We start from the raw sequence: 27,900 nt of genomic DNA on the forward strand, positions 1-27,900 counted from the left end.
TTTTATCCGTAGTATAGAAATCATGGAATATAATTAAACTCTTATTTCACAAATTCATAAAAGTTTTATTTTACAAGAACTATTTTGATCTTAAAGCTCATGATGAGAAATTATAAAAATATTGGGAATTTTCATTTAAAATGGCGTGAATTCAATTTAAAAAGGGTTAAATTGATGGGATGGTCAAGATTTGGCCTAGAACCCGTGTTCATACAGTAAAAAGGATAGAAATGACACCAAACTTTGATTTGCAAGGGCCTGTTTTCATGTTGAATGTCGGGACGGAAGATGTTCAAAATGTTTAATATTTGATGTTAACATCACGTAAAATGGACTAAAAATTATGTAAATTGATGGGGTGATCTAGGTAGTCCAGAATCTGCAATTATTATATTGCTGAGAGCCACTCGGTAAGTTAAACATTCGCAATTTATCCCCTAGTTGAATTTGTTGTACTCAAATGTGTTTTTATTTAATTTTGATATTCAGTCAGCAACTAAACCACTCAGAATCACCAACTAGTTGTTTTTGTTGTACTCCAAAGTGCTTCTATTAAATATTCGATGTTCAATTAGGAACTAAAACACTCGGAATTTACCAAGTATTCGAATTTTTTGTACCCAAGTATGGTGTCATTAAATTTTTGGTGCTCAGCCAGCAACTAAAACACTTGGAATTTTTCAACAAGCTGAGTTTTTTGTGCTCAAAAGCGCTTTTATGAAAATTTTGGTAGTCTACCTGCAAGTAAAAAGCACGAATTTTATGAACTAGTTGAGTTTGTTGTACACCAAAAGTGCTTTTATTAAATTTTTGGTACTGAGCCTGCAACGAAAACACATAGAATTTATCAACTAGCCCCTTACTTATTTTTCGTTACCTCGAACTGTTTGATTTCAAGTCTATTTTTAGAATGGTTAGTTACAAAAGTAAAATAAAGCAGTTGCAACTTTGCATGAGTCATTTGTGTGCGGATGTAGGAAGGGGCTGGTCCTAGGATGGGGCAATTCTTTTTAAGTTCTTGAGAGTAAAAATGACTATTATCTACTTTTCTTCACTAGTTTTGCATCTTTGCTTAGAGTTCTTCAATTCGAGTAATTGACGCGAGTATTTAAATCAACAAGGCACAAACTATTTTGCTTGAAGAGGGAAGAGGGGATCAAAAATATGTGTTTGTCATCTTAACCGTTAACTATATTAGCATGCTCTTCAATCATTGCATATTTTCTAAACATAGATCAGAAAACGAATCCAGGAATGGCAAAAAATAAAGACCGTTCGATTCTTTAAAAAGTTCTTCTTTGAGCTGTGTGTGACACAGATAGGACAATTACTTATCCAACAAATTAAAAAGTCCATTACAAGTTTCTTCTCCTTAAAACACCGAAATTTTCAGTTTGGATTTGCTTTACCAGCAAAAAGAGTATGTACCTTTTGCACTGGCTCACTCTTTAATTTTTGCTTGACCAGAATACTTAGTGCCAAACGATTTGTTCGGAATCACAAAATTTTCGTTGATCCTTTCTGTTATCCTGTTTCCACCTGCCATTATTAAATTGTGTATTTTACCGCTCTGTGTAGGTATATTTAGTTTGGTTTTATGTTAGTTTGTATTTGGCACATTTTTAATTCCAGGAAGCACACTTTAAACTGTCATCGAATGAAGCCAGCTTTGTTTACTGTTTTGTGCGAGGTTAAAGAAAAAACAGGTAATTACACTTTATAAGCTTTTCAGTTGTGTTTACAGCAATTATATCAAAAACCTTTCGTTTAATTTTTATTTTAGTGAAACATACTTCCATTTGGTTTGTGTGTTTTTTGCCTTTAAGAAAATTTTTTGTCTGATTTTAAGGTGCGCCTTTGGAAGTAATTGTAAGCAACAATCATTGTCATTTTTGAATATTTTCAGTTTTGAGTCTTCGTAACGCACAAGAAGATGAACCGCCTGATGCACAGTTGATGAGGTTAGACAACATGCTACTTGCAGAAGGAGTTGCTGGTCCGGAAAAAGGAGGTGGTGCAGGAGCAGCTACTAATGCTTCCGCTGCGGTTGCAAGCCAAGGTGGTGGAATGCCTGAATCTCCCATTGAGCACTCAGACTATAGAGTGAAGCTTGCTCAAATTCGACAGGTGTATCACCAAGAGCTTGAAAAATATGAACAGGTAATTCTAATTTAAAACGTTAAGCTTTAGGTTTTTATTTCGTCCTTTCATGCTTCAAGTATTTTTATTGCTACAAGACGTAAATAGTTTTAAGATTTGACAAATATCTGTATACAGGGCGGGAGGGGGATTGGTCCCTTTTTGAGATTTTCTCAGCCCCCCCCGCAAAAATGAGAAATTATTACCTTTATTGTGAAGTTTTTTTTTACCAAAATTTGACCTGATGGAACTATAAGTATGCTTTCTCTTTATTTATTTTTTCTGTAAGCAAAACAAAGGTCATAGCATGGCCAGACGAAGCAGTGAAACGCTTAATATCTACCCTTATTTAGTTCCCTTTTACTAGTGTAGCATTTGTTTCGGGTCCTGTTAGCTTGAAGTTTTGTTTTAGTGAGGAATCGCTTTTTGGACAGGCAAATTTTAGCTCCCCGGCAAATTTCACAGAATATGTCTAGCATCGTTTGATTTTTTTGACATCATTAAAAATCTATAGATAATGAACATTTCACATTTTCTTTCTCACGAACAGAAACAATTGCGGATGAAGCTTGATGAAGTATGTGGTAATAACAAGATTTTTTGAACAGAGGATAAAAATAGGAATAGGAACAGTAAGAAGAAAAAAATATCTTACTTTGACAAAGAACTAATGTGAAGATCCTCTAACCCTTAACTCTGTGCACTTTCACTCCATTCAGTTTGCTTTAGCACTATTTGGCTATTGACAGGGGTGTTCTTTCGATTGACTACCTCCGCGAAAACAGTCGAAATTTATTCGATTTCTCTCTTTTTTTTTCAGTCTTAATCTCATCAAGGATATGTCGCGCTTTCCAGTTTCTTTGCAATTCTATTCTTACAAGCAATCTCAGCTCGTCCAGATAAGAATTTAAGTATGATATTTCAAGGTTATTTTATTGTTTCTTCTTTTCTCTTTTTTGCCAAACTGGGGTAAAGACTGAAAATGAGAGCGAAAGGAAGGTAAATATTTTAGAGTAATATTCATGGTCAGTCTTCAGCCCCCCCCCCCCCAAATAAAAAATAGCTTGTGAGATTAGTATAATAGCGAATATAAAATAAAGGTACAAACGAACAAACTACTAAACACAACCAAAATAATTACAAAATCAGTACAGCTTTCTAAAACCTGGCTAAAATGTAATTTTAGAATATTACTTTAAGCAGGTGACGATCGAACGTAAATTCAGTTTTTATTACTGACGCTGTTGGAAAATGAACGAGTTTTGCTATGCTATTCGCCCGCCATTAACCATCTTCGCACGACCTCTTGGTAAACGATTACCATTCCTTCAGGTGCTTCGAACATCTCATCCTGGAAAAAGACTTCAACAACGGGGACGATTTTCAATTCGTGCTGGACTGAAAACTTGTATGTAATATGCTATTCTATAAGCTGAAAGGGTTGTAAATGGAAAGACAAGTTTTCAAGAGTTTCCAATTGTTGCAATATTAATGGGTCTTTTTTTTCTATCGAACTAGTTTATAATTAGTGGTATTTACTCTGACTGATCTGTTGCCTTGGCGCCAGATTTTACTGACAAGTTTAAGGATAGATTAAAGTCTAGAAAATGCATGCAAAAAAATTAAATTTCAAGGAGAAAAGTTGATATTTGTCCACAGATATCGCGAAGGAGTCCAAATGAATGATGGATTTTTAGATTCACTTACCTGCTCCATGTGCCTATACTTACTCTACGGTTTTTTTTTGTCTTCAGGTGAATAGAGATGGATGTAGAGTAGGTACACCGAAAAATTCTTCTCTCAGTTCGGATTTATTCCACATGGAGCAGTAAATAATAGTATCTGCTAAAATTATGTGACCTGAGGCTAATATTGAGTTGTTAATTAGTTTATAACGTACTTTTATGTCCGCGCTGTGGTAAACTATAATATTTACCAATTTCTAGTCTTGTACCCACTGAACAATGTCATTGTGTATTGTAAAATCGCACATATTGCATAAACTCACGAATCAAATTAGTGCATTTGTTTTAGGCGTGTAATGAGTTTACCACGCATGTAATGAATCTACTTCGTGAGCAATCGAGAACCCGACCAATTACACCCAAGGAAATTGAAAGGAGTGTTCAAATTATACATAAGAAGTTTTCGTCAATTCAAATACAGCTGAAACAGTCTACTTGTGAAGCTGTAATGGTTTTAAGATCACGATTTCTTGATGCAAGGTTTGCTGGGGCTTTTCACTTTCTCCTTCTTTCTGTATTTATTTCTTCTTTCCTTCCGCCTTAAAGGTAATTTGGTTACTATATCAAAACGACAAGAAAATTCAAGGCGGAGGTGTGGTGTGTGTGTGTGTGTGTGTGTAAGCCGTTTTCGGGTATAAGGTGCTAAGTGGCTGAATACTTATGGTGCGAGTGTCTGAAATCCTGTCCCAAATCAGGTATATTCTATGAATATTTATTACGGAACATAGGCACCATTAAAACAAGTCTATTCGTCTTTCTGGGGGACAGGGAGGAGGAGGATTTCTCGTGTGCTGTATTTTTGGCAGTCATTTTTGTAGAGAGGTGATGGTGTTTCTTCTCTCAGAAGGGTTGTAATATTCCGGAGTTAAGTATAACATTAATTTCTAATAAACCAAAAAGGAGCTTTTTAAAATGTATAACTATCAGAATCGATCAGTGCTCAGCGATGCCGAAGCAAAATCGGAGAATCAAATTCAGGGCCGATGCTTTGAATGCTACTTAAACAGAATTCATACTTTATCTCTAACTAGTAACTTATCAGTTAAGCTAAATACTGGTGATTTAGGCGTTTGCATATTCGTGTAACTAGTTTTTTAACTTTTTACACTGGTCCATTGTACAAAAAAAAATGCGCATAGAGATCGTCAAAACTCATGACCTTTGGACCTTTTATAGACAATTCAGTTCGATTTATCCATGGTGAAGTTAAGGTGTTGGAATAGGGTTTCACACTGAGCCGTTAGAAAAAATCACTAAACAAACCGTCCTAAAACCAGCAGACGAGATGAGATTAGTTTTGGGTGATAATTGATATTGTCAATCGATGTCGATAATATATCACGCAAAATTCGGTATTGGATATCAAAACACGTATATTTATATCGAAAGAGATATTGGAAGAAATTTAAGTATCTAACTGTTTATAATTGTACCAGTACAACTTTATAACCTTGCTTCCATTAAAAAAAGAAGAAGAAATATCTACACTTTAGTATTTGTTTCATTTTCTCAGTCGTATGTTTCCTCAGACTGTTGAAAGTAAGCCAAGATTTTTATTGGAAAACGTCAACTATCATTTCTTTCTTCGTGCACTTAATTCTTGAAAGTAATGCTGTTGGCAGACTCCAGAGTGGATTAACTAAAAAGATGTTACAGTTCCTTCAAGAAGAACTTTTTTTTTCCAATGCTGATCCATTCATCACTGAGAGGTAGTGTCCAATCAATAGTAAAAGACATACTCCTCTTTGTGAATAACCAAATACTTTTATTGTTTTATTTCTTCTTTTACAGCCGAAGTGTGCAGGTTGACCTACTTATTTTTGAAAATTCCAAGCATCTTATAGACTAGGAAACGGATCCTAACTGTTGCTAAGTATACTGATAGATCTTGTGAGAGTTTTAATAACACAAACCCTAGGTGTTAATGCCTTACTTACGAAGGGTCAGGGGACAGGTAGATTTCAGATGACAACTGCCTATAATTCTTCTTGCTTTTCCTTTTTCTTGAAGAACGGAAAAATTTTGTCCCAAAAATCTTTAAAAAAAAACACTATTGTAAAAAAATAATAGTATTTGAAAAAAATTACAAATTAGCATAGATCACATTAGCGTAAGCCTCTCTGAAAAGACTAGTGCTAAATGTTGACAAACGATCATTTTGCTGAAAATCTTCTGCAGTAAACTAATAATCTAGAGGCGTAAAAAGGTTTTCTTAAAGGATCCCTTTGCACCTGTCATTTTGTTCCTGGGTCAAGTTCAAGGTTTCAAACCGCAATATCTTGGAACGTACAAAGGAGGAGTATTCAGGCCTCCCCCGTAAAATTTTGAGATTTTTATCACTTTCTGTTCAATTTTTCTTTTGTCTTGTTGACCATATCTTCCCATGTATTTTTAAGCAAGCATATATTTTCTCATTCCTAAGATAATTTCTCTATTGATATTGATAATAATGTTGTTAGGTCTAAAAGTTGTCTAAAAGTTTTTTTTAATGTTCTCTTCTCCCAATTTCTCCAATTTAAAACTACGACATAATGCACCCACTGCCTCTAGAAAATTCGGATATGTTGCAATGTCCCTCGAATCTTTTTCTGACTGAGTTGCCTGTGTTTTGTCTTTTGTTGCATTGTTTCTTGTCAAATTGGATTAAATTAATTTAATAATAATTTAAATTATTTTTAATTACACTAAGCACCTAAGCGGGTCGTTAGGCTCCATAGTGTCCCTAAAGCCCCGCAAAATTTAATATATAGGAAAGTATTTTTCATATCATTTTGATTGACATCATAAAGGAAATTTGATATATGTCTCTCAACGACCAAAGCAGGCAAATGGAATCTCCAAGCACCAAACTCCCCCATCTCCAGCCACTTTCTTAGGAGAAGAGAATTCTTAATTCACCTTGTTGAATGTCGCTCGCCCCAGGGATACTGAAGCATCTTTAGGTTCAGAAAAATAATACCTTGTCGTCCACCCTAGTCTCAGGAAGCTTGTAAGGGACCCTCAACTTCACCACTTTGCTAATAATCTCAAATGCCACTCTTTGCGTGTTATCTAGCATTTGCAAATGTTAAAGCTTTTCAGGGTGTGTGGATTGACGTTATAAAGAAAATTGTATCTCTTAATTCAAAAAGTTAATTAAGTTCCTAATTAAATATTAGGAGGTGCATGTAATACTGCTTCTCTACCTAAGTCTAAACATAGAAACTGAAATCTGAAACTCAACTTATTACAAACATAAATAGATTACAAAAGTAGATGGCAGCATTTTGGAGCCAAGGGAAGATCTTGTAGATCTTGATCAAGAGAGACTTTGGAATAACTTACCGATAAAGTTAGATTGTTTTGTTGATTAAGTTTTGATTGACTGGACTTTCCTATCTGCTGACCAGTCTGAACATACTTGGAATATAAAGTCAATTAAGTGAAATTATAGAACATTAATCTAGAGTCTTTTTTTTCATTTTGCCCGTAGTAAAGGAGATATTAGTAAAGGAATTATAATTAAGCATCGCTTTGGAAAGATATCCGAATAGATTTGTTGATATTATTTTTTATTTAAAGGCGAAAGAGGCGTAACTTCAGCAAACCAGCTTCTGAAACTCTGAACGAATGGTTCTATTCTCATTTAAGTAATCCGTATCCTAGTGAGGAAGCAAAGGAGGAACTCGCTAGAAAGTGTAGTATCACTGTATCCCAGGTAAAAGATTCGTTTTGCTATGAAAATTTGTAGTCTCTATCTATGTATCAGGACTATATTACGGGTCACGGGTCACGCGTGGACTTTAGATTTTGTGCGCAACCTCATTGATGGTGTCTGAATTTTAAGCAGGCATCAACTGTATTTTATAAAAAAAATGCAACTATCCTGATATGAAGAAAGCTGGTGGTTGTATTTGATGATTTGTAAAATACAGATTCATTATAAAGTCTTTTGCACATCCAATATTAGTAAATAAGTGCCTGGTATTTTAAGCTTTCATGTGATGTCATTAAGTATTTCCTTAATTGATTTATTCTAATCCTTGGAATGATGATTATCTTGGGCTAACTCCTTGGAATAAGGCAAGTGTCGTTAGACCTTTACTAAAAAATATTAATTTTTTCACATAACACCGAATTATATTGCTGAAAGTTTCGATTTAATTAATGATTTTTACGAACTTGAACGGAAAGATATATAAAAAAAAACACATGAATTAAAAGTGTTAAATGCTAAAGCTGCATTGACTGTCAAGAATATATTTATATGGAGAAAGCAGTCTTTCCCTTGGAGTTTGCCACATTATTCGATATTTTAAGCATTATTAAGTTTAAAAAAAGACAACTAGTTAAAAGTAATTTTGTTTTCCTAAGATGCCTTTTCAGAGTAATTAAAGGCTAAAACGAGAACAAATAGTCGTTTTTGAGTAAGAGTGACGTGTATTTTTCTTCTTTTTTTTCTCAACACCTCTTTCTATAGAATGGGTGGTCTTGGAAACATGGGACTGGGCTCGCGTGATCGAAAATAAAAAGCTCTTGTGTCGTTCAAAAGGGTGAGAGTGATCGTGGGCAACTAGTTTTCCTCCTGTGTCCTAAATTGTCCTTGGAAAAGCCCCCTTCCCCACTCCGTATTCCCCTGACATTGTATCAAAATATTAAGATTGTCATTTCTTTCAAAATTTTTCAGAAGTCCGGCAAATATCCCACCTAGGAGGATATGATCCACTCAACCCAAAAGAGGGGCCCTAAAATCGGCAAATTATCCCTTCTTCATAGATAAAATTTTATCGAAAAGGTGGGAAGGCATGTTGATGTAATCATACTAAAAACTTGAGTCACTATGATTATTGATATTAATCCGATATTTTGAGCTCTCACATCCCCTATCCTCTCTACTACCAACTGTTTTAGAAATAGGTGAGAGCCCAAGTCCGAGCTGCAGACCCACCGCTGCAAAAACGAGCTAATTCCTAACTCGGTAAAAAAATAAACAAGAGTCATGAATCAGCCCAGAAAGCTAAACTTAAACGCTGCATAACCTGGTGTAAAGAATAGCAATGACGTAATTCTACAAAAAAAAGCTTATTCCTGATGCAGTGTGAAAGAAGGTGCTAAAAAAGGAGTTGATTCTGTACTTGTGTTTGAAGTAAGTCAGGTATTCACTGAGTGTACCTGCGGTGTAACCCCCAGTTTGGTGCAAAAATGAGTTAAGTCCTGATGCAATACAAAAAAAAACATCTTTATGATTGGAAGCACATTGTTGGCTCATGGCTTTTTCAATGTGACCTCCACTGCCAACTTTTTGACAGAACAATAGGCAAGTTTTGTTTCTCTGATTGCTTCAAATGGATGGATAAGGGACTTTGGGCTAATATGACATATCTTTGCACGGGCCTTCCCCGATCCTTGCATGAAAGTTCCTACTTAAAATTTTAACCTATAAAGCAAAGAATTTGAGTTGTCCTTGAGATTAAGATTTTGGGATTGATTTTTAAAGATATATACCGCTTCCGAGCCCCGCCTACCTTCCACAAAAAGTACCCAGGTTTTTGTGAAATTGGATGGGCGCAACAACGAAGGCTTCTCCAACGATAGTTTTGACTCCTGGTTTTTCGATTAAGGTGCTATTTGGCTTCAAGTTTAAACATCTTAAATTCCACAAAGCGTGAAACTTTGAAGCCCTCTAGCACCTAGATTGCTGTGATCTTTAGTCTGGCATTTCCTGAGATAAGGTCATTGGCCGGAGAGACTGTCTGTGATGACAATTAAAATATAGTACTTAACTTTTGTAAATGTATTTTTACTCCCCTAGAATATGATTTTTGTCACATGGAAGTGTTATATCCTCTTTTAGAGATAGTAATTGATTTTAGAAAAAAAAAATGTTAATTTAGTTTTTTTTTTCTTTTTCGCAGGTTTGTAACTGGTTTGGGAATAAACGGATCCGTTACAAGAAAAACATGGGAAAATCTCAAGAAGAAGCTAACCTTTATGCTGCTAAAAAGGCAGCTGGTATGTTTTTTTTTTTTTTTTTGTCGTCATTGTAAACCTCCGTGCAAGAAGCTCATATATCCAGTTTTGAACGTTTCAAGCCAAGGTCATATCTTCCTGTTTTGCAAAACTTCTGTTTCCCATGTCGTGCTGTGCCAAACTTATTTTGGTTTTGAAACAAGTTCTTATAGAAAATAGTATTTGGGTAGTCCGTTTTTTGGCGAAAGTACGTTCAAGTCAAATATTGAAAAGCAGAAAAGATAGACAGAAAAGGGTGAAAACAGACAGAATAAGGAAATTAGGGGAGTCTCTTGTGTAATGCCTTCATTGCGCCATTTTATAGCTTTTCAAATAATTGATTTTCAGTGAAAATTCCTTGGAGCCTTGGATTCCTTCGATTCCTTGCAAAAACTTTAAATGATATCTGTCGATAAAGTTACTACTAACAACTCACCGCAGCATCTAGCCGCCTGCTGCCAACACAGCTAAGAATTACTACTGCTACTACTAGCAACCCACCGCAGTACTAAGTCACCTGAGGCCAACAAAGCTACGTACGCTCCTGCTCCATCCTAATCTATTGAAAGCCTCCCTCTTGAGACCCTCCCAGTTAGTTTTCACATCCTTTGAATCTTTCTCTACGACATTCTCCCTCACCAACCGTGGGTGACCTGCTTTTCGTTTATCCCTAGACGGTTGGCCAAAAAGGACAATCTTTGGCAATCTGTCATCCCTCGTCCGCGGAACGTCCCCCAGCCATCCCAACCTTTATCTCATTATAGCCCTAGAAAGCGGGCTTGAACCACACTTTTCATTCAGCCTACTGTTGGAAATACGTTCAGTCAGCCGGGTACCCAAAACAATCCGTAGGCAATCCGTAGGCAGATTTGCTAGATGTATGCATTTTTAAGTAACCAAAAACTGGACGGCAACTAGGCCTCCTTCCTCCCTCCTTTTTTTATCAAAATCATCCGATCAAAACTATGAGAAAGCCATTTAGCAAAAAAAAAAAATTGTAAATTTCGTTTTAATTATACATATGCGGTGAGCCAAAATCAAAACATGCATTAATTCAAAAACGTTCAGAAATTAAATAAAAAAAAAATAGTTTTTTAAACTGCAAGTAAGGAGCGACATTAAAACTTAAAACGTGCAGAAATTACTTTGTATATGAAAGGGGCTGTTGTCCCTCCGCAACGCCTCTCTCTTTACGCTAATTTTTTTTTATTGTTTTTAAAAAAGTAGAGCTGTGACAGAGTCAAACTTTAGCGTAAACAGCGGTGCGTTGATGAGGGAACAGCCCCTTTCATATATGGAGTAATTTCTCTTCGTTTTAAGTTTTAATGTCGCTCCTTACTTGCAGTTAAAAAAAAAACTTGTTTTTATTTATATAATCTTTAACTGGGACAAGACCAGATTGACTTTTCCTCTCAATTTATTAATGTGTTAGTACAATATTTTACTATTATGCCGTGTAGTTGGTCTCCACTTCACACCTGCTTAGTTCATATTTTAATGCTTTCTCCACTTTCTTTACATTCCTCTGGTTTTCGCATGATTTTTCACTCAGATGATTCTTGTACAAGCCCCTTCTCCTCTCTATTAAACACAATAAAAAAGAATCATGAGAAAAAATTGCTACTTGTAATTGTAAAACTAACATTGTCCTTAAAACAGGGTTTTTCAAAAATAGTAAAACCAAACGAGTTTTTTGAAGTGTTCTATTATGAGACAATTTACACAAAAAGGTGAACAGTTGAACCGTTCCTTCCCAAAATGCTTGAGTATTATTTACACCCTGAGGGAAACTTGATCCAAAAAATTAGAGTTTTATCTAGACAATACATTTTCTACACTTTTAAAAGAATGGATTTAAAAGCAAGAAAACATATATGGAAGTTTACTGAATATTAAGCCAATAGAACTAAATGTATTGCTTCAGCAAGGCTAATATTGAAAAAAAAACCTAGAAGTTTGAGTGGTATTTAATTTTTTTATACTATAATAAAAAAAGACTGCCCAAAATTTAATTTGTTTGCAGTTTAAATGAAACCATCTTTTGGGAGGATTTGAGGGACGAAATCACTAAAATTATTCGCTTCCATTCCCGTTTGTTTTAAATTTGACTTTTCGTTTTAATTTGTATTCATTGTAGATTTTATATCTTTTTTTATAACAAATATGTTTGTTTTACGTTTAAACTCTCCCTTCATTTTTCCTGAAAAGTCTGTTATTTTAAGTTAATTCTCGTTTGTTTTTTAATTGACATGTTTTTTGTCATGTTGTAATAGCTGTAATGCTGACTAATTATTTTTACTGATAATAATTTTTACTCGGTAGACACATTTTGGGACCTTTCAACCGCTCTAATTAAAATAAATATTTTGAAATTTTGCTTATCATTTAATGCAGCACGGATGCTTATTAGCATTTGGTTGTTGAAGTTGTGTTAGGCTAGGTTTTGATGGGTTTTCGCCCTCAAAAATAAGGCACTAGACTTTAGGAGCGATTAACCCCAACATCCTGTTATTCTACGTTTTATGTGATGAAGTTAAGCGTGACAATGACCTGACCAACGTTATGGTTACGTTGTGGTTAATCTCAATGTTTCAAAAAGGAATGCTCTAACCCAAAAGTAATGTGATACCAGTGTTAATTACTATTTTTTTTTTTTTTTTCATAACGGTTTGAGAATGAATTGGTTCGTCTCAGTAGCTCCTGTAAAAAAAAAAAAAATGCAATTACCAACAGGTTGCATTTCAAAATACTTTCAGGAAACCACTAGCTATTTTTAGTGCGGAGATGGGTGGTCGAGGTAGAGGTAGCCCCCCCCTCATATTTGGATGGTTTATGGTCTTTCTAATTTCAAAGTGGTCCTTTGAAATCTTTGAAAAACTGCTTTTATTATTCAAATTAATTTTTCTAGGGCATGGGTGTTTACATTATACAGATAGTCAAGCAGTGGTATGTAGATAAAATGGTCAATTCCCTGATTAATTTTATATAAGTTGCCTGCTTTTGTGGACTCATGAATTTCTCCCTCCTTCAAATACTATATTTCATCTTATTAACATTGTTATTTGTATGATTAGAAATCATAACGAGATCATCTGAATGTTTAAATGAAGAGAATAAACTCAGCTGTTCATCGCGTACTTTTTGGCAAACTTAATAAATCAAATTTTTCAGATTCATGTGTAAATATCATTATCCGTCCACTAGTATTTTTTTAGTTATTTGGGTATCGCAAGTACGTTTCTGATAACGGCAAAGCTATCTCTCCTCCATAATATTCCCATCTCTCAGTTAGTTGTTAATCTAATAAACAGAAGAATCGGTGAAAATACATTATTTAGCTGAAATTGGAATAGACCAATACCGTTGTTTATCGCAGAAGTACTAAATAAATTTGAGCTTTTTGTGGGTTCAGTTTCTTGTTTCTCAAGGATTTTACATAGTTCCAGTGTTTTCCCCTCTACCGATTTTTCCGTAGATCTACTTAATTTGGTGTCTATATACGGACAAAAGAACGCAGCGACGGAAAACTTACGGAAAAACCGAAATCTTATTGAAAATGTCATACTCACCCTTCCTTTATAATATCTACCCCAAATCAGCAGAAAATGCTGCTATAAACCCACATATACGGTTCGACACCAACGGTTTTTAGACCCAAACTTTGATACAATTTGATATGTAACTTTCATTGTCTATGGTGTTTGGTTTTGGCACTTTTTGTTTTCGAAAAAAAAGCACAAAATTCAAGTTCATCTTGACATGCAAGTTCGATCGTCGTTGGTGTAAGAAGTGTAAGCTGACTTGCTGACTTGGTTATTCAGAAGGAGGAGAAAGCTTCGAAGAACTACCACCATGTAATTCATCACCAAAAAATCAACGTTTTGGAGTTTTCAGTTTAAGTACTCGTACACAGATGATAAATGCAAAAGCAACCATAAAAGTACATATTTGATGATTTACTTCTTTGAGCAAAATGACAGAAAGGGAAAGTGGACAAAACCTTTACCAAAAACAGGAATTTTCGAGAAGCTTACTGGTCAGCTAAAGAGAAACAAAGTTTCAAATCGGAGCAAAATTTCAATCTAGTACTTGTGAACAATTACGACAGTAAAAGCTACCTCCTTTTTCGGTCATGTTTTTTATCTTGGGACTTTTGTGGCACCTAGTGGCTTATAGAAAATTTTATTGAAGCTGAAACGCCATTTACGGATTTTCTATGGAAAACTTCTGACGTTTAACGGATTGTAAGAAGGAGCTAGCAGAAAATAGAAAATTTTACGTAATAAAATAGTACGTAAAGTTTCCTAAAGTAGACTTTGGGCTAAATGTGCTCGGCTAAATGGGATAAATTTTTGTGGTGAAAATTTTGAGGTGAAACATATTGGTGAAAAAATAAGTTTGAATCATGTTCATGAGTAAAGAGCTCTTATTAGGGGACTTGTCAACACTATATATGCATTTTTGACATCTTTTAACATTTGTATCTTATCGCATTTTCTGTGGCAAAATGTCGACTTCTGCTTTATGATTCCATGGCTAGATCTAGGGGGAGAGGGAGGGTGCAAGTGGCCCAGGGTGCTACGAAACAAGCTAAAGAACAAATTAAAAAAATAAACTTCCCGAAAGAAAACATAACTCAACGTTTGAAATTATCTAAATTACAATACCCAAGTGTTTTGTCAAGCATAGTCACACTTTTTAATGGCATCTGGCCTCTTCCGCATTGATTTGTTCATTGAGATGATAGAGCGATAAAATGAGCATGGGCGAGGCTTGAACAGTTGTCTGTAGCCTAGCTAGTTAGGTACACTAAGTAGACCTCCCTATTAATAATTCACGATTTTCAAGGGGCACCTTTTCACAAAAATTAAGGGAGTCAACGATTTTACTTTTTTTTTTAATGACATAAAAATATATTTTTTAAAAAAAATCCATTGAACATGTTCCAGCATACATGTCTTATGACACATTGGGACTTTTATTTGGTTAATAAGTTGCAATTTAAAGTCTTCTACGAGACGTAAATTTATTATTACGTTATTACTCCATATTGAAACAGCTTGAAATGAAATTGGTAAGCTTTGAGCCACAGAAACTAAAATTGATTGTTCCCAAGCAAACTTAGCATAATGATAGCTTTGCCTACATTTTTGTTAAAATTTACATTTAACGCTTAAGCAACTCATTGCCAGTGAAAGAGACAAATAAAAGTTTTTTTTTTAAAGTTAAAATCTGCCTTAATTGATATTGTGGCTAGTTTAATTGAAGGATTACAATTGTTTTGCAAGGAAAGAGAATGCAATAGGGGAGAAGTAATAAGGATAAGAGAAGTAAGACAACGCGGGATCTGTTCTTCTTTTATTTGTATATAAGCTTCTTAAAATATTGACGTCTTATGAGTCTTGTTGCACCATTCGTGGGGAAGTTCGACCTGACTCTTAAATTTGTGCATTAGAATTAAGATTTAAGGGTTTAAGGCAGAATTAGAATTAGAATTAAGGTTTAAGGCAAATTAGTGAATTTGTAAAATTGCCAGCATAAAATGCAGCGCCAGTTGAAATAGCCTAAATATAAGCCTGTACCTGTTTCATACCACCAGTGGTGTATGAGCGTACTAAATTTTTGTTGTACTTTAGAGATAAAAAAAAGAAGAAAACTGGTTTGCTGAAACAAAAGCTAAAAAGAAGTGGTACTCAAAAGAATTGGTTTTACAATATTTCATAAATCATCTTTGTATTTGTATTCTTTCCTGAACTCCTGAACGGAGCATTGAATTTGTAAAACAGAAAAAATGCATTTCCAGTTTTCACGTTTTTGATTATATAGTAAGTTCATTATTGTGTTCTACGTTATTAAATAAAATGACAGTTTTTTTTTCAACTGAAAGTAAGGAGCAATATTGAAATTTAAAACAAACAGAAATTATTCCGTATATGAAGGGGACTGTCTCCTCCTCAGTCCCTTCCTTTTTACGCTAAGATTGTTTAGTATTTTAAGAATAACTTATTCCAGTTAAACGGCCCTTGTGTTTCAGGCGTTGTTATTAAAGAATAGGGACAAAATTCAAACTTTTGCATAAAGATCAAGGAATTGAGGAGAGGGCATCCTCCCTCATGTACGGAATAGTTTTGTTTATTCTAATTCTTAATGTTGTTCTGTACTTTGAATTGAAAAAAATGCCTCAAATTTAATTTATGGCTGTTTTTAAAATAATGCAGGGAAATCCGCCTCCCTCCTCCATGGAAACCTTCCCAAAAAAAATTCAGGACGGAAAATGCCTACTACATGGAATCACTCCTTCCCCTGAAAATGCATATAATTCCTAAATACTATGTATAAACAACAGGCAAATTTAATTTACCCTTTTCCAGGGGCTTGAGAGTGCTATATCATCCCCAGAGGCATACTTGTTGGCCTTTTCAACTGTGCTGAACAAGATGTCTTTCTCAAAGTTTAGATACATATGTCTTTGGGGAAAAAAGGGCATGAAAAGGGCGCTTGTTGCATTCAAATCTTTCTGGTTACTTAAAAAGGCCGCCAGAATTTTTAATTTTCGTTTGAATGATTCCTGACTCGATCTTCTAGGACCACTTGTTTGACACCATCACGCCTGTGAAAAAATAAATAAATAAACACGCATCCGTGATATTTCTTCTGGCGACAAATAAAAAACTATATTTTTCCAGATGATACCTGAAACCTCTGCAGTAAGGTTTCCAGTTTAGCAGCTTTTTCAAAGCAGTCTGGTGTGCACAGGATTCGTTACTATTATAAGTTCGTTAAATTGAATTACTTAGTTGAATTTACCCTAAGCTATCTAGTGATTCTGACCCCTCCCCCGCCTCCCTGGTTCTTCTCTCTTCCGGGAAATATTCGTTTTCTATATTAATTTTTATTAGTGCATGTTTTCTTTAAGGGTTGTCTCCATATAGCTTGGCAGGAACGCCAGGACCTATGATGTCACCACCTGGTGCAGCGGAAGCAATGGGATACATAGGAATGAATAGCGATTATGGTGGAATGCAAGGGGTGAGTGTCTTTTATCTGAAAACATCTTTAAAGCATAATTCTGTAAGAGCCATGACAGGAATCAATCATTATAGAATTATCATTTGTACTACTGTGTTTTAAAAGATTGTTTTCCCCATATCCATCGATCAATACTCAGCTATTGAAGAGTGATCTTGGTTTAATTTCCCTTTCCTTGAAATCTATCACTATGATTAGATTTTGTATATAAAGCAATTAAATCAACTGGATTGAATCCTGGGTTGAAGCACTCCTGGTCATTTTAAGCCCAAATTCTTCGTAATAATGTTGGTATCTCTCGCTTGTGGGATCGCAGCCTGGACTTCTAAGCAAAACAGGCGAGTTTTAAACATCAAACAAGAAATTTATTTAAGGGACAAGAAACAAGAGTGGGCAAGCCTCTTTGCTGAACTTCCCAATATCCAAATTAGTGAAAAAGTGTATTTTAAATTTTACTTGTCGAGTGATGTTCTTCTTCCTATCATCAAACTATGTATACTGTTCACTCATAAGTACTCAGATTAAAGATTATATTATACTTTGGTCAGTCTATTTATCTGTATATTCGTGGACGGTGACTTCAAAAACCCTCAATTAGCAACTTGGATGAACGTCAAATACCACAACTGTGTTTTAACTTTGGATTTCTGTATTGAAATTTTAGCCTTTTTATGAACAAGCTTAAAATCCTTGAAAACAAACTTTGGTGGAAACTTGATGTCATTTGGAAAAATGTAAACTAAATAACTGCTCTTCGCTCATTTTAGCCTCATATTGTAATTGACTGCATGCAAAATCATTGAATGCCGTTTTTAGTAAACATGGAATATATACCATTCATGGAAAATTCTTACTGTATTTTTTATCTATGACAATGATACGAAAATTTTAACGATTTTTAATTATTAAAATTTAATCATTGAGGGCAATCACTTAAATAACCCCTCAGTGGCTACTGTTGACATAGCGTTGACAATGACTAGCGAATGATCTCCCACGCTTTTTTTGGCAATTCGTCTAGAAGAGATAGTCCTAGATACTTTACAGGGGGTCTCATTAGAATTGAAAGCCCTAGAGCTCAGTTTTCAAGCCGAAAGTGAGTTAGTGGAACGAGCCCCCCTTCTAACGCCTTTTCTGTTCACTTGGCCCCCAGTGGCATCAGATAAAATATTTTAGATACCTGTTTTCCCCAAAATATACGAAAAATTCAAAAAGTATGCCTCCAGGGATCACCACTACCAAAGTAGTCCCAAGGCAAGGACTCTGTATAATGTAAGTTGCCCGTTGTTTATATATAGATTGTATAGTGGAAAAACGGGGGCACGTTAGATCGCTGTCCGATTGGCTTGAAAAGTTTTGGGACTGTTCCTTTGCCAAAGGGGGAAAACAATTTATTTAGAGAAGGGGAATGTTTGGGAAAAAGTTTTGTTACTGAGCTGTTTGAAACTTATAACCAGAAGTTTCTGGGCCAAGAGTAACCTAATATAAAAAAAAAAACTTAATCTGGGGCACGAGCACCCGAAAAAGGGCCAGCAAAGATTTAATTTCTGATTGGTTTGAAATTCGTTAACTCCTTTAAAGAACATCCGAAGGTTGTTCGGATTTGTCCGACCATCCTTAACTCCATTGGCCACGGGCGTCTGAATACACAAGAAAATATTGTCTCCCCGAAAATTAAGCTCAAAAAGGGGCAAAAAATTGTTCCGAATGGCTTGTAACTTAAATTTGTAAGTTGCTGGGCAGAGGGACTCTAGTGTATAAAAAGCAAATTTAGGTTGGAGACAGGGGCCCGTTAAAAGGGGACACTAAAATTTTTTGGGATTGGGTTGAATCTTAAATCTGTAAGTCATTGGGCCCAGAGGGCCCTAGTTCACCTAACGATATTGGTTCACCTGCCAAAAAGGCCTCGAAAAGTATAAAAAGCTGTATTGTTTCTGGAAGCTTGCAACAGTAGGTCCCTGAGCCAAATGAACCCTAATGTAAGAAAAAAACTGATGTTGTCGCGTCGACCCTCGGATACGGGCATGAAAGGCACGTTTTCGATTGAAGAAAATTTAGTCCATAAAACATTCGGCTGAGGGGAACCGTGTGCAAAAAACGAAAAAATACACGCAACAAAGAAATAATAGTGTGTCCAAAAGAAGGGCAAAAATAAAAGCGTGACAAGGTTTAAGTAACCAACTAACCAATAAGTAACCAAGTCAAAATCATAACAAGCAGAAACTACGACAAAGAGGAGTGGGGCTAACCCTACCCCCATGCCTTCTAAAGACCTTAACATAATGTTGCACTTTAATGAAAACAATCTTTATTTCAAGTTACATGTTTTACTTCTTGTAACATCAAAGAAAAAAAGAGAGAAGAATCACCATCATAATCAAGATTACTCAAAAACTGTGGACTGAGAGTTTAATGTATGTAGTCTATATACTGATGTTTATTCCTTACAGCCTTAATAATTTTGGATGTATTAAACGCAAAAAGAGAAAATGTTTAAAACGGGTTTTGCTTTCAGTACTACTACCACTACTAATAACTCACCGCAGCACCAAGTCGCCTGAGGCCAACACAGCTACGCACGCTCGTCCTCCAACCCAATCTACTCAAGGCCTCCCTCTTAACACCCTCTTAGGAAGTTCCCATTTCCTTTAAATTTTATTTATGACATCCTCCCATGCCAGATGAGGACGACCTGCTTTCCGTTTAGCCCCAGACGGATGGCCAAAAGGGACAATCTTCAGCAATCTGCCATCCTTCATCCGCAGAACTTGGCCTAGCCATCTCAACCTTTCTTTCATTATAGCCCTAGAAAAAGGGATTGAACCACAATTTTCGTATAACCTACTGATTGACATACGGTCAGTCAGCCGGGTACCCAGAACAATCCGTAGGAAATTTCTCTGGAAAACATCTAGTAAACCTTCTTCTGCTTTTCGGAGCGCCCATGCTTCAGAGCCATGTTTGACTACTGTCATCACTGTAGCTTCAATTATTCTACTCTTGGTTTGTAGACTTATCTTTCTATTCTTCCAAACTTTTTTTTAACTGGGAAAAAACACCCTGAGCCTTGGCTATTCTACTTTTAACATCTTCACTGCTCCCACCGTCTTTACTAATAATAAATCTGCTTTCAGTAATATTCAGTAAAGTGCAAAAAGTGGATATATGCAGAAAATCTACATATGATTTGGGATTCTATAGGGCTGACGTAATTCTAATCCCCATCATGTTACAACCATGAGTGTCGACAAATGTTAATCAACTATTCTCTTCCACATTCACTGCATGTTTTAACTTAATTCCTTTAACCTTTCCTGAGATATTGCAGGCACACCCTTTTGACAACCCTGAATGCGTATAAAGCATTTTGATTTTTCCAATATTTCAATCAACGTGTCCCGACAATTTTTCTCAACATTCTACAATATCACAGATATCCCCTTTGCACAAAACTGGAAACATAGTGTCTATTGAGTTAGCTTAATATCCCAAAAATATACCCTGAAAATGCAACGCAATACCCTGAGTTTTTTGCTGGATATTCAATAGACACCTTTTTAGTAATTTTGATACACATAATTTATTTTCATTCAGTTTTACATCCCCCTTAACTTTCCCTGAAAGTTTCAAGTTAATACCCTATTCCATTGCCGAGCTATTGCATCTGTGTTATTTTGACATTTTGGATGCACTTAAACACTTTTGATTTAATTTGATAGTAGTAGTAGTAATAGCAGTATAAGTAGTATTTACAGCAGTAGGAGGAGTAATAGTAGTTATTGTAGACGTGAAAGGTTCAACTTCGTATCCTCAGCCGTTCCTGAGATATTGCTGATACACCCTTTTAACTAACTGTATGCATATATTTCGGGTTGATTTGTTCAAGATACAACCCAAGATCCTCTGGAAGTTTCATTTTAATACCTTTAACCATTTCAGATACATTGCAGATATGTCCTTTTAACATCCATATTTAATTAAACATCCCCCTCAATGTACCCTGAAAGCTCCAACAACTTAATACCTTTATTCGTACTAATATTTCGCAAATACGCCCTTATGACAAACTTGGATGGACATAATATATTTTGATTTAGTCCAACATTTCCAGTAACGTGCTCAAGTTCGAAAATACACTAGCTTTTACTGGGCTATTGCAAATAGGCTACACCCTTTTGACAATCTGGATACGAATAGAACTTTTTGATTTAGTTTTACACCCCCTCAACTTTCCCTAAAAATAAAACATATTGCCTATTTTCGTCTAAGGACATTGTATATGTGCTATTTTGACAACTTAGATGCTCATAAACCCTTGATTTAATTCAATAGTAGCTGCCCTGAAAGGCTGAGTTTTATGCCCGCAGCTGTTCTTGAAATATTGCTGATACGGCCCATCGACAACCTACACGTACATATTGTGTTTTATTTAATAACATTCCCCTGAACAATCTTTTAAACTAAACCTCAATACCCTTGGCGCCAGAAGTAGTAATAGTAGTAGTATTAGTAGAAGTGTGTACACAGTGTCTTTTGTTTTGTTTTTTCAACACCCCCTCCTCAATACACCTAGAAAGTTCCAGCTTGTAACCTTTTTCCTAAACATTTCCTGGGATATTGCTGATACGTCCTTTTGACAACCTGCATGGAAATTGTTTGCTTTCGACACTGTCTTAACATTCCCTGAAATTCTCACCTTAATGCTCTTAGCTTTAGTTGTAGGAGTTGTTGCAATAGTAACTGTAGTAGCATTAGTGGTTGTAATACTAATAGTAGTAGTAAAAGTGCTAGTAGTAGTGTACAAATATTGCCTTTTGTTTGGTTCAACATCCCCCACAACATGCCCTGTAAGTTTCTACTTAATGCTCTAAACCATTCCTGAGATATGCTTATACACCTTTATGAATAGAATAGAATATATTTATTCACTACAATAGCCGGAGCTAGCATTAGCATGTCGTGACAAAAATAATTTATACCTTCAAAAACAATCGCGGGAAAATTAAAACAAACCTTATATTAATCAAACACATAATAATCAAACGTTAAATATTAGTTGTGTCAATATTATTAAAATGACGGGTAAAATATGGGACAAATGATTTGCGATATCTCTCAGTAGTATAGGCTGAGCAAGTCAGTAACTGTGGACAATTCTTTTTTATTTGTCGGAGTCTAGTAACTGGTCCTTCAGTTGGGGGGCTCTCAAGGCTGGGTAGTAGACGATAATGAGTTTGGGGAATTCAAACAATTTAGTCCTAATCTATATGTTAAGCCATGTCTACGACTATCAGGTGAGTCCAAATTGAGTTGTTTCAGTGCATCCTCGTAAGTTGAGTAGTTTTGTCCAAGTATAATTTTTAGAGCTCTTTTTTGTATCGTCTCAAGTCTATCTGTTTGATCTTTTGTCAATCCCGGATGCCAAGCAGGGCATGCATACTCAAGAGAAGGTCTAACATAGCTGCAGTATACAGACTTTAAAACCTCAGTTGGTGTACCAAATCTTTTTAGGTTGGAAAATGAATGTAAAAGTGAGACGCCTTTTTTAGTCAGATAGTCAACGTGCGAATTCCATCTTAAATCATCGTCCAAAAGTATCCCAAGTATTTTAACAATTTTCTTTGTTGGCAGTATGGAATTATGAGGAGAGTGGTTGTTACCCCTTAGGAAGGAAAACGTCATTTAAGAGCTCTTAGTTTCACTGACCGTCAATTTTACCTTTCCTAATTCAGCTTTTAGATCATGATAGATTTCGATCAAGTCAGACTGTTCAGTAGTCGGAGGGCTTAGTCGCAGTGATAAAACAGTTAAATCATCAGCAAATTTAAAACGCTCACGGGTTGTTGTTAAAATATGGTTAAAAACAATAAGAAAAGAAAGCGGGCCTAATTTAGTCCCTTGTGGCGAACCACAAAAAATATTTACAAATTCAGATGGCTCATGATCAGGGAGCTGGACACACTGAGATCTTTCAAAAAGAAAACTAGCGAGCGTTCGTACAACAAATGGACGGGCACCCATAGCCTTTGCTTCTTCCACAACTACATTATGATCAAGACTATCAAAAGCCTTAACTATGTCTGCAAATAATGCATCAACATAGGCCCCGTTATTTTCTAAGTGCTTAAGGATAGTATCCAACAATGCATCCAAATAATGAACACTACTATGCCCGGATCTAAATCCAAATTTTTGGGGATCAATATTATCATTTATGTCCTCAAAATAAACAATCAAAAGTAAAACTTTTAAATACTTTTGAGAGAGCTGGTGTTTTCGAAATCGGCCTGATATCGGTAATATCTTTAGGTGCCTTGCATTTGGGAATTGGTGTTACATACGCCTGTTTAAAAATTAATGGGAAAACACCATCAATAAAACATAGGTTAAAAATTGCCCTTAAAGGAATAGATAAAAGATCGGCACACTCAATAATCAATTTAATCGGTATCTCACTAGGATAACTAGATTTACGAGAATCAAGTGCCTTCAATTTTTTAGCAACTGAACAAATCTCTAGTATAGGGACATTTGAAACTGAATCATTTGGTGGTAATTTTCTTAGTTGCGGATGAATTTTACAAATTGATGCAAAAAAGTCAATAATTTCACTAGGTAACAGGGGTTTACCATTGACATCTCTCACTCCAACTCTGGTTGCTTTTTTGCCGATAATGTTCTGAACTAAATCATGGAACTTCCTTGGGTTGGGTTTATTTATTTTGCTTATTATTTTAGACCCATACTGCTTACGTGAACATCTATTTTATATACAATTAAATTTCTTACTCTTTTGAAATCTTTTACGGGTCCAGTTAAATGCAATTCGTTTCTCACTTTTATCAGATTCCGAATCTCTTGAGTAATCCGTAGTTTATCATTAGATTTCACATATATTTTTTTTTTTTGTGGGAAAATTTCACAGTATTTTTCGAACAGTTCCTTACAGAATAAACTTGCCATTTTGTCACCGTCAGACAATGAGAGAATATCACGCCAGTCACGATCTGTGAGCCATTTCTTGTAGAGATTTACTAGATCAGGTGAGAAAGGCCTGTACACCACACTATTTATTTGTCTATTTGGGATAAAATGATTGGGTGTCCAAGCCACACACAGGTGATCACTCAAACCTAATGGGGGTAATGTAACTGGAGTATTATAATATTCAGGACAGTTGCTAAAAATGAGATCCAACATACGGTTACCTCTTGTGGGCACATTCACAACCTGCTTAAGTGATAGTGAATTACATAGCCATTTGGCATCTAAGTCATTAAAGTCACCACACATTATGGTGCCAGCATTAGGATACAAGGATCGTACATTGTCAGTGCAATTCTGTAAGTAATTCTCAAGGTCTTTACGATACCACTTCCTTGGGAAGCTTCTTAGGCCTGCACCACAACCATAATACTTCAAAACCATGCTTATTTGGTATATTACTGAAAGTGAGAACTCGATTTCTTATAGACGACCGACAAATAATACCAACAGCACCACCATGTGTTACTGTAATATCATTGGGTGTCATTCTAGGTTTGAAATAGGTATCATATCCTTCAAATGCTTCAGCATCTTCAGTCGCGGACCATGATTCACAGATACAAGCAATATCAACCAGCTCATTCTTCAAGCAAAGTTCAACCTCTTCTAATTTTTCATAAGTGACCGGACATTTGATAATAGTATTTTCGAAAATATATAGGGATGAAAGAAGGGCTTTACACTGCGGTCTCGAATCTCCTTGCCAGCACATTGAATCGGTTCTAAGTTGGGATACTCGGAAGACATGGTTTGAGGGGCGGGTGAGTCTTTGATATCTTTGAAATTCCAAACTGGTTGGTTGTTACTACTGGATATATTGTCGGAAGGCTGGCAGATGTTGGCTCTTGCCAGTTTCTCCAAGGTTTCACGAGGAGTGGTTGGTATGAGAGGGGAGGGATCTGTATTGGCTGATTTAAGACAGGTGGTTTGAGCTTCAAGCTCATAAGTGGGACTGTAAATTGTTGTCTTTGGCAACCATGTTTTAACAGAGGTGGAATTTTTCGCTCCCCGTTTTTTGAACTTCGCAATTCAGTATTGGATCGTAGCTTTTTCCTTCTGTGGGAAGTGAGATGCACATTAGGACAACAGAGATCTGTGAGGCAGAATACAACACTCATCACGGCAGATGCCTTTGAAATAATTCACGCAAATATGGAGAAACGTGCAATTCTCCGCCTTTCTACAGCCTCGCCTTATGTGAAATCTGCAGACACGTCGTTCAGGAATATGATCTGTTGTAAGACCCTCTTCATCTGTATGCGGAGACTGAGAATACTTTTGGTCGGTTTGTGTTGTTTGACTAGTAACAAAATTACTGCATTGAACAGATACATTATTACTGGGAACTTTAGAGCTGGTTATATTACCCTGGTTTAAGCATTTCTCACAGGTAAAAAGAAAGAAACGTCCCGAGGGTTTCTGCAGAGCAAGGACTATGTCTGCATCAATTGCAGCGCAGGCCGCATGTATGTGCAGTAAGCAAAGATGACAATCAAACGAAGGGCGGTCTTTTGTCGGTTCGTCACATAAGAGGCAGCTCAGATCAGGACCTGAGCAGTCATTTCTTTCCTCTGTGATATTTTCTATAGTATCCATAATTCTCAGTGCTCCGCCAGGAGTGCCTGGAGATTTAGATGACAAGTTTTCTATTGGGAAGATAGTGCCATTTTTAAGTTGATCCTGGATTTTATCGTTGTTACTTTGCTGTTTTGGACTATTATTTTTCTTTTTCAGTTTTTTTTTTTAGAGTAAATGTTTTTGGGGAATCTTTTTGTGTACAAATTACGCATACAAAGGTCTTCTTCAAGTCATTAGAGTATTTAGTTTTTCCACAACTAAAATGAGACCATTTATTACATTTGATACACTGCACGCTGCCTGTTTTGCTTGTAATTCTTTTTAAACAGATACCACACTGTTCCAGATCCATAATAAATATTGCTACTGAGTACACTGAGTTCAAATTGCAAAAATGTCAATAGTAAATAAATCTAAACAGTCGGATATTAAATGACTCTAGGGAAATCACTCAGGTTAATTCTTAATCAAAGTTCCCAAGGGAATTTTCACTCAAGAAGAAAAATAATCCGCTTATTCAAAATATTATCCCTTGGTTACTGAATTGAATATTAGCTGTAGGTCGGGTAAAGACTTTATGGCAACCTGTATGCCCATAATGTGTTTGATTTAGTTCAAATTTCTCCTTAATATTTCTTGAAATTTCCACCATCTAGCCCTTAACCTTGGTAGTAATAGTCGTAGTATTATTGTTTGGAGTAGTAGTAATAGTAGTGACAGTATAAGTTTAACAGTTTGGTCGGTCGAACATCCTCCTCATCATGTTCTGAAAGTTTAAACTTAATACCCTGAGTCATTCCCAATGTTTTGCTGATACGCTCTTTTGACAACCTGTTTGCACATAGTGTTTTTTATTTAATTTAACTTCACCCCCTGTATTCCTTGAAAGTTTCACCTTAATACCCTTAGCCTCAAAAGCAGTCGCGATAGAAGTAGAAGCTGTAGTAGAAGCAGTAGTAGTAATAATAGCGTGAACATATTGTATTTCAGTCAATTGATCACCCCTCTCATCATTCCCTGAAAGTTCCAACTTAATACCTTAAGCCATCCCTGAGATACACACCTTTGACAACCGGCATGGGCATTGTGAAATATGATTTAATTCAACAATTCCCTCAACATTCCCTTAAAGCTTCACATGAGTGCCCTTGACCTTTTTGGACACCGAAGGTCAAAAATATTCCCCTTTTCCAATGACAGATGCTATATGTAAACAATGGGCGAATTGCATAATATGTAATTTATATATTGTCTACTATATGCGAACAATGGGTGATTTGCGTAACTTACAGCCCTTGCTCCAAGGGCTGTGGGAAGGGGGTGTCATCCCTAGAGGTATTGTTATTGGACCTTTCAATTGATCGGATGTTTCGGGGGAAAATGGTTCTTGAGAGGGGGACTGGTTGTCCTCCGATCATTTTTTACTCTTAAAAACGACGCTAGATTTATTGGTTATTTTGTATGTATTTTCATTTCTTTATCTACCGTTCTGTAGACTTGTCAAATGTCTATGGCATGTGGTATTTTAGTTCATGTTTTTCGGTAAATTCAATTTTCTGGAAAAATTATCCATCTTTGTCTAAAAAATCTACCATTAAACCCTTGAATGTTCTATATGTTACTTGAAGTATCGGACAGAGTGAAAATATCAACTCATTTGGAATTTCTGTTTGATATTTGTATCAAGTTAGATATCTCTGCAACCAAAAATTACCATGAAAGATTTGAATGTCACTTTTATTTTTAGTGAATAATGAAAAATAACATGCCAAGTTTCGTGTGCCACATAAATATTTGACGAGATTGGAAGCTGATCATTTAAAACTCATGCCTTGATACGGAATGATCTTCCAGTTTCCAGTCACGCTGCAACAAATTACCGCCAAGATCATACCCTGTACCAGTAGTTGCAACCTAGTAAACAGCCCATAGTGTCTTGAAAAGACTGAAAAGGATTTTCCTCCATTCCTTCTGAATTAAGTTCCCAGCAGGACCATAAATGAATGTGTTTTCCGCTTCGCATACTAATATTTCATTTTTATTTTAGGGATATGGTGAGGGTGCACCTGTGTATGGCGACCCAAGATTACATCATGTCAATTCTCCCTAGTTATTTTGAGTATACGTCATTTTAAGTGGGTGTTATAATCGTGTATAAGTTGATGAATTCGTAAAAGAGAAAATACTCATATTTGTTTGTGCACAAATTTTTCCCTCTATCTCAGTGTTAGATATTATAAATAGTTAGTGCGTTTCCTATCCAGTTGGTGTTTGGCTTCTTGTATTCACATCCTTCTTACTATAATTTGTTTTTTGTATCATTGCTATGATTCGAACGATTTTATTTTTAATAAAGTCTGATTTTGAGTTGTTA

At 35.7% G+C, this 27,900-nt stretch overlaps 1 protein-coding gene across 2 annotated transcripts in view; it reads left to right on the top strand.

Annotated features, from left to right (window-relative positions):
• The window catches only part of LOC136028846 (homeobox protein extradenticle-like), a 62,708-nt gene extending 34,808 nt beyond the window's left edge, over positions 1 to 27,900 (top strand). For both annotated transcript variants that reach the window (XM_065706783.1, XM_065706791.1), the window contains 7 exons: positions 1,633 to 1,706; positions 1,907 to 2,160; positions 4,174 to 4,364; positions 7,446 to 7,581; positions 9,779 to 9,875; positions 16,789 to 16,901; positions 27,574 to 27,900. In XM_065706783.1, the coding sequence (XP_065562855.1) occupies positions 1,633 to 1,706; positions 1,907 to 2,160; positions 4,174 to 4,364; positions 7,446 to 7,581; positions 9,779 to 9,875; positions 16,789 to 16,901; positions 27,574 to 27,636 (928 nt within the window). In that variant the 3' untranslated portion in view covers positions 27,637 to 27,900. The remainder of the gene's footprint in view (positions 1 to 1,632; positions 1,707 to 1,906; positions 2,161 to 4,173; positions 4,365 to 7,445; positions 7,582 to 9,778; positions 9,876 to 16,788; positions 16,902 to 27,573) is intronic.

The sequence above is a fragment of the Artemia franciscana genome, chromosome 1, assembly GCF_032884065.1.
Source record: "Artemia franciscana chromosome 1, ASM3288406v1, whole genome shotgun sequence".
NCBI classification, from domain to species: Eukaryota; Metazoa; Arthropoda; class Branchiopoda; order Anostraca; family Artemiidae; genus Artemia; species Artemia franciscana.